The 7,957-nt window shown below is 46.7% G+C and overlaps 1 protein-coding gene across 1 annotated transcript; it reads right to left on the reverse strand.

Annotated features, from left to right (window-relative positions):
- Positions 1-203: 203 nt before the first annotated feature.
- On the reverse strand, positions 204-7,199 carry ALAS1 (5'-aminolevulinate synthase 1; the record flags this gene model as incomplete). Its single annotated transcript, XM_080350790.1, has 10 exons — positions 204-375; positions 921-1,083; positions 1,567-1,835; positions 2,930-3,094; positions 3,269-3,448; positions 4,075-4,259; positions 4,748-4,970; positions 5,052-5,207; positions 6,140-6,346; positions 6,998-7,199. The coding sequence occupies 10 exons, from the start codon at positions 7,197-7,199 to the stop codon at positions 215-217; spliced, it is 1,911 nt and encodes a 636-aa protein (XP_080206916.1). The 3' UTR covers positions 204-214.
- Positions 7,200-7,957: the final 758 nt, after the last annotated feature.

The raw sequence follows: 7,957 nt of genomic DNA on the forward strand, positions 1-7,957 counted from the left end.
TTTTTATTCCACTGGGTGCCCTTCCAACCACTGACACTTCAGTTCCAGTTATAGAAGATAAGTAGAGAAACACACAAAACACATGGGCATAACGGCTCTAGAAATTTATTTTCAGAGCTTAGTGCTTCAACTATGATTAAAATGCTTAAGCAATTTAAAAATGCTACTGACAGGGTACTAGAACTCGACAAGAATACAGCTAACACCATTACTCTCATGCACTGACAGATACTAGTTTGCTCATGCCACTGAAGTAGGATCTTTCCCGTTCACTCATCACTTCAAAATGTAGAGGTCTTCTGCAGAAGTTGCATTCAGCTGATGAATGTGGTTTCAGCTCCAGACCAACATCCTTCCACGTAGCCAGCAGTTTTTCTGTTAGGAACAGGAAAGTTCATTAAGGTAAAGTCTTGGGACAGTGGATTGCTTTAAAGAAGCAGCAAAAGAGAAGTGTCAGCATACTTATTCTCCTAGCAAATAAGGTGGGATAACAAGAATTCCCTGTGACATAATCTACCCTCTTCAGTGAGGTGACTGGGCTGCAGCTAAGTCCCAGCTATCCTCGTACCACCTCTTCTGACAGGATCAAGAAGCAGCTACTTTCCCTGGACAGATCCATGTTTAAGACAAGTTAACAGCTCAGTTGAGGAAAGCAGATTTCTTTGGACTCTTGTGACAAATGAAGATTTCTTTGGACAATGCTGAGCAGAGCACGGGCTTTGCACACTCCATTCTAGGTCACAGTACACTAACCTTCACATGTCCTGCTCAAAGCACGTTAAATGCAGAAGTATGTGCTATGTGTACTGCAGGAGTGGAAAGACATCATCCAGCTCGTGACACCTGAAACTTCAGTATTTCCTAGTCTCATCACCGCACAGATGGCCCAGTATTTTCACTGCACTGATGCAAGAACTCACCAAGAAAATAATTCATCATTTGAGGGGTGTGGTGAGGTGTAGGGGCAATACGTAGCAGCTCTTCTCCACGGGGGACTGTGGGGTAGTTGATTGCTTGGACGTAGATGCTGTGCTGGCTCATCAGCTTGTCACAGATCTCTGTATTTTTAGCAGCATCTGCAACCTGAAGTTCAAAATTTTAAGTTACAAGATCACCCAAAGTATACAAGGGGGCAGAACTGTCAGCCCAACTTGGCTAGCCACGATAATTAAATAGGACTAGTTACTCTGCCTTATGCCACTATAAATAGCATATACACCAGAAAGAAAAGCTAAAAGCTTGTGCTGTAGAGCCCTCCGGGCATAGGCGCAGCATTACAGCCTGGGTGGGTAGCTGTTTATACCTGAACTCTTCTTTTTACTGGCTTGTTACCAGTCTCCTTGCTTTCTGTGTGCTGTTAGATTGTGGATTTCATACATTTTATCATTCTGCTTTACAACACTTAGAGCAAGCTGAGGTTAACTTAAGCCTGACTCCTGGAACATCACTGCTGAATACTCAGCCAGGTTTGAATTTTGTGAATGTTAACTAATATCTGAAAGCTTAACATGATCACAGACATGCAAACAGGCACCACAGTCCAGTGACAGTGTCCTCAGCACTCACCCTTACTGGAATGATGTGACTGGGGCAGTGCACCACTGGAAGCCCCGCATCCATCAGCATCTGCCTCATAAGCTTCACATTGCGTTGGTGCTGGCGCCTCAGAGCTCGCCCCTCTGCGCTCTTCAGAGTTCGGACAGATTCTATGGCACCAGCTAAGAGCATGGGTGGCAGGGACGTTGTGAAAATAAAGCCAGCAGCATATGAACGAACAGTGTCTATCAGAGAACTTGTACTGGAGATGTAGCCTCCTACACAACCAAATGCTTTGCCTGACAAGACAGGAAAAAAAAAAAGCAACCAAGTTTATTTCTTCCAACCTTTAGAATGGTTTGAAGTATTATAGCATTTCACTTAAAGGGAGGAGTTATTTTGACTACTTACTTAATGTAGTCGTGGTAGGCAACAATCTTAGCCCCCCTGTTAATCTTGTATTTACTCAGCACATGTTACAGCTTTGTTTTTAAGCCAATCCTGATAACATGGATCTAGTTATTACACAGCCAAGACAGTTCAAGACTCTCCCAAATATTCAAGTTTTGATTTTGGGGAAGACCTTATAAACACAATCATTAAGCACAGACTTCAATAGTGACCTCAAGAGTTGACACTAAGTCTCTCAGCAGATTTAAATTAATCTGTTCCAGAGATGCTAGAAATAGCCTCTGCTGCTAAGGAGCACACAAGGTTGTGACTGTGAGTCAATACCAGCCTCCCTTTCCAAATGTTCAGGTACCAGAGGAGAGCCACAGATAGAACTAGGGTGTCTGGCAAATGCTTCTATTAGGTTGTAATGCAAGATTTTAAGTTTCAAAGAAGCCATGAACTTTCCTGGTAAATTTTATTTATGTTTTGGAAGCTGTTTAAACAACTTTCCAATTTGCAGCAGTAAACTTACTCCTAAGCCTGTATTCTACTCAGATAATGGCAGTTGCTTCAGTTCTTGCCAAATCTCTTTATGTAACTCCCCATCTCAGGTTTCTAGGTTAGGGGCATTCCATTTCACATAAAAGAACTAAGTACTACTAAATATAGAGGTACTACCCTACTAGCATTATCACCTGAATTTATTCTTGAGTTGTATAATATGCCACTGGAGGACTTTTCACTAGCTTGTTTACAGAAAAAAACACCAACCCTACAACAATGCTACCTTAACTGATTTGTGAGGCAGTGTAAGTAGCTTAACAGAAGCTTTTCAAACTGTGGGGCATACTTACATCCTCTGGGCTTTTAGAAAAATTCTAGCTCCCTAAGAGCCCTTGGCAAGTTCACTTGACAGACTGATTTTGAGTTAACCCACTTAATTGGGCTGCTCAGCAGCTTTGCTGCCTTAGCTTCTGTACAAGTGCCAGGCCGTGCATACCAAGCGTTCCAGAGATGATGTCCATCTTGTGCATGATTCCATCCCGGTCTCCTATACCACCACCTCGAGATCCATACAGCCCCACAGCATGCACTTCATCCACAAAAGTGATCGCCCCGTGCTCGTGGGCCACATCGCACAGCTCTTCCAGGGGACAGACTGCACCTGGGAACCAAAGCAGCAACTGGCAGTTTAGGATTCCTTGTTCTCAGTTTGCAAGTACTTCCAAACATGAGGCATTCCAGAAGCCTATTTTAATGTAAATTTTTATGGCACTGTACAGACGATCTGAGCACTAACTGCACTGGAAAGAGAGAGAAGCGTTTGATGTCAACTTACCATCCATTGAGTGAACAGTTTCAAATGCAACAATTTTAGGGGTAGATGGATCAGACTTCTTCAATAGTTCTCGAAGATGGTTGACATCATTATGGCGATATATGTGTTTTGGCACCCTGCTGTTTCGGATCCCCTGGATCATGGACGCGTGGTTTCCAGAATCAGAGTAGATTTCACAGCCTGAGGGAACAGCCCAGTTACACTTTACGTACAAAAGATAATTAACTGATTCTCAGCGCTGCTTTATGTACGGGAAGTGTTCAAGCAGCATATTCTAGAAAGTAATGCTCTTGATCAAGAAAGCAAGTTGCAGATCATGAAGCAAAAATATTTAAGGCTTATTTTAGCTGTTTAAAACTAACACAAACTTGAATCTTTAGGAAATACAGAAGGGTTTTTCCAACTCCTTAATATTTTTATCTAACTCTTAACTTTTGAAGTTAAACCTGCCCTGAACTACAGGGAAGGGATAAAGAGGGAGAAGTTCACACTCACAGGTGGGAGGATACGTAATTCCTGCTACCTCATTTTCAGGTTGAATTTAAATGCAAGAGCAGAAGACTGCGCTTTTTGTCCAATGTCTTCTGCAGGTCCTAGCTCCTAGATCTCAACCTCAGTAGGCTGCTACTATGATTTGTGTGAGTTGAACATAATTTGAATATAGTATTCAGTAAAAAAAACCTACTTTGCTGATAAGAGTAGGATGAATCCTCACTTTGAGTAGCCATTTGTGAAGTGCCCTCCCAATTGCTTAGGGCAGGATTCTGTTTTTTGTGATAAATAGTGGATGCAGTTTGAGATCTCACCTGGCAGCATTTTAGCTAGAGTGAAGAGAGTGGAGTCATTGGCTACAAAGCAAGATGAGAACAACAGTGCTGCATCTTTTCCATGAAGATCAGCTAGTTCTTTTTCCAAATCAACATGAAATTTACTCGTTCCTGAAATATTCCTTGTGCCTCCTGCTCCAGCACCATGTTGTTTCAGTGTTTCCCTACAGAGGGCCCAAAGAGAGGCATTAGCGTGACTGTGCAATACACAGATAAATGCAGGATCATCGCCAAAAACATTCTAGTACATAATTGGAGTATAGTTCTTAAAAGGAACTGGCTGCAAAAAGCAGCTGTCAGGTTTAGTATCTTTGAGCAACCTGCACAACTCAGGAATCTGGTGAGCTAAGAAATCAGGTACTGAGTACAGCTGTAATATACCACCCAATTTATCTGGTAACATCTGGTGGTTTCTCAGGGAAATCTCAGGAGCAGTGTCAGTGACTGACAGGCAGACTGCAGCCCTGGAGCTAAACACTCAGTTACCTACCCCAGCTCAAGAGAACAGTGTAAGCTTAATTATACCAAGAATAATACAAGAAACGACTTATGTAGCACAGTAGAGAAATCAATTATTCAAAAGCCTTTCCACAAAAGCTTCTGCAGGGCACTATAGCTTGAAACTGTCTCTTAAGAATATGGCCTTACTCACATAACTGCTCCACACACACGAGGGTGACGACTCATGCCCAGGTAATCATTGCTGCACCAGACAGACACCTCTTTCTTGGTGATGAGGGAATTGGTGTAGTCATCTGCCATGGGAAAGATCTGCGCCTTTCGGTTCACTGTTTTGAATACTCGGTAGGTGTGATCCTTCTTCTTTTCATCTATTTTTTTCTCAAAGAACTGATCATACTGGAAGGTGGATACAGCTGAAATGAGACAGAAACTTAAACACACACGAAATAATCACAAGAGACCAGGCCTGTGGGGGTTTTGCCAGACAATCTTACATTTTGGCAAGTTATCCTGAAGCAGATGAGAGACACTTTCCGGTCTTTGCTTCAGCACAATATCCTTAAACTTCTTGAGCAAACCACTCTGCTCTTCTCCCTCAGTCTCAATGTTCCTCACTGGGGAGGTAGTTGGTATTGTAGCAAATTCTGTACCTATAGACATGGTAATAAACTCCAGTGAGCTTAATCAGTTTGAAACAAAGTGAAGTAGAGTTCAGCAAAGCAAATATTTTAAGTAACTCTAGCTCTTCTTTCTTTAGGAAGCACGTGCCTGAATCCGTATGGCCTGTTAGAAACAACTACTTTATTTGCTTACAATTTTGCATGGTACAAGACAAAAAGAAAACTTGCTAATCAGTGACAATACAACACGTAATGATGACACATTTGGTTCATCATGACTCAGAAAACAGCTCTATACAGCTACAGCATTTGACTGAAAGAGCTGGTACACACCTAACTGAAGGCAGAGTTCTAGTCATCTTCTTCCTTTTGGTTCCCAGTACTTTGTTTAGTTAGCACAGATTTTAAAATTATGCCATAGAAAAACACAAAAGTAAAATAAGCTTCCTGAGACAGACAGCAAGGCTTTAACGCTATTGGTGAAAAGTTCCTTCCTTTAAAGGACAGCCCTTCCGCATCAGGACTGCGAGCCAGACAACACTCTTTAGTTCCATAAACAACAACAAAAAAGGTTTCCTTGCTTTCCAGCTTGGATTTGTGTCTGTATAGTACGTTGATCCAGTTTTTTCCATCTCTGGATATACCACCTTTGTCTATATTAGCACCCTGGTAAAGCACTTTTCAGCCCTAAGCATCCACTTTGGGTGCAAGTGTTAAGTGTGATCCACACATTTAGAGCCAGGGTACTGGCATCCAGTATTCCCACACCAAAATCACCTGGGGGAACCACTGCACAATATTGCAGGTATGCCATTTACACCTATATTCTCCAACAGCTTTTTATTGTGGTGTCCTATAATCCTACCCATATAATTTAAGTGGCAACTGTTAGACTTGGCACACTCCAGGGCAAAGTCAGGCAGCAGCAGCTCTTGGAAGGAAGCAGCACATAGAATACATACCTTTCCTGTCTGCCTGCATTTCCTGCACATCCTCCTGGAGTTCTAGGCTGGCTTTGCAGAAAACATTACTTTTCTTGTGATTCATCTGAGCTGCCAGGAACGGACATTTGGTAGCAGAGCTCTGGCCAGCACCAGCAGCTGGGTGGCCAGTAGGTAGCTGGGATCCATCTGTATTCTGTTGGGCCACCTCTTTGGCATTTTTGGCATCTGAGGTGGGGGCAGAGAAGGGAAAGCACTTCAGCTCCATCATTTTAATAGAGTGACTTAAGCTCTTCTATCCCTTACCTTTGCAATTAATTTGGCACAAGCCATTCAGAACTATTTAACTGAGCGGTCACACTTCACTCATACAAGCACAAAATCCCATTGATACCAAAAGGGCATCTGATTGAAAACACTAGCTGCAGCGCCGTACCCTTTTAAAGGAACACCCATCTCCCTCTTCCATTCCCAAAAGGGAGTTCTGTGGAGTTTCTGGGTGGTTTTTTTTGAGCAGTTTGGCTATTTTCAGCCACCCGTCCCAACTCTTGCCCTGAGTGCCAGGGCCAGACCCCCGCAGAACATCACCAGCGAGGGTGAAGCTCGGGGACAAGAGATCCCAGGTCTGTGATCCCGGATCCCCAGCCAGAGCTCGCTGCAGGCCGGGCTCTGATTTGTGCCCATGCTTGATTAGCACGGACATTTAAAGGATTAAGCAACCCCCATCTCGAGGCTGCCTATTCCAGAAGTTTCTTTCTATTATATATATATATTTTATTTATTTTTCCTAAGGACGCCGGGCCCTGTCCCTAGGAACGCTCCCCGCTACAGCTGCCGTGCCCCAGCCGCTGTCCCGCCGCCCACCCCGGCCCCACTCACCCCGCCGGCCCCCAGGGGTCTCCTCCTCCGCCTGCTGCCCGCGGGCGGCGGACGTGGCCAGGGCGCGGGCGGCAGCTGGCGGGGCCGCCTCCATCATCCGCGGGCAGTGCTGGGCGTAGAGGAGCAGAGAGGGCCCGGCCTTCTGCAGGAACGCCTGCGAGACGCGGGCCAGGAACGGGCAGCGCCGCACCACCGCCTCCATCCTCACCGCTTCACGGGGGAACCGGACGTGACGAGCGCACCGCGGAGGCGTCAGATACACCCGAGCAGCTCCCGCTCCGCTCGCCGCCTATATAGCCCCGGCGGGCACGGCGCAGGCGCGCTGCTCCGCTCCCCCGCCGCACGGCGCAGGCGCGGGCCGGGCCGGAGGGGGCTGCGGGGGACCGGGGCTGGTTCGCATGGGGTTGCCGGGGTATGCGAGCGGCTCCTGGGTACTGTGAGGAGCTGGGGGGGCTCTGGGCGCAGTGAGGACACGGACAGGGCTGCCGGGGTGTGTGCGAGGGGACGGCGGGGCAGCCGGCCCCGGGGGCTGTAGGGGACGGCCACTAAGGGGGTCATCCCCCCCCCCAGAAGGCGGGCGGGCAGCTATCCTGCTCTGGGGATCCCCTCAGCCCCAGGCCGGGCAGCGCCTGTTTCCCAGAATTATTGCAGCCGCTCAGCCCTGGGCAGTAGATTTGGGGGCCCCTGGTGCGGCTGTTCGTTGGAAAATCAGCTGTGAATCAGCTGAGTGGGGAAACCCGGCGCTGCTCGTGTGCTCATTTCCCAGCGCGCCGCTCCGGCTGCCCGGCCGGCCTGGCACAGGCCGCGGGGGTCTCGCCGCTGGTCGTGGTGGGGTCCGAACCCCTCCCTTCGCCTACAGCCGCTCCGAATCCGGCAGGTTCTCCACCTGCGATGCTCAGGCTTCCACCACTGTGTTTTTGAAGTGTGGTGCCGTTGCCCAGGTTTTGAAGATAAATACTC

The sequence above is a fragment of the Nesoenas mayeri genome, assembly GCF_963082525.1.
Source record: "Nesoenas mayeri genome assembly, chromosome: 10".
Lineage (NCBI taxonomy): Eukaryota > Metazoa > Chordata > Aves > Columbiformes > Columbidae > Nesoenas > Nesoenas mayeri.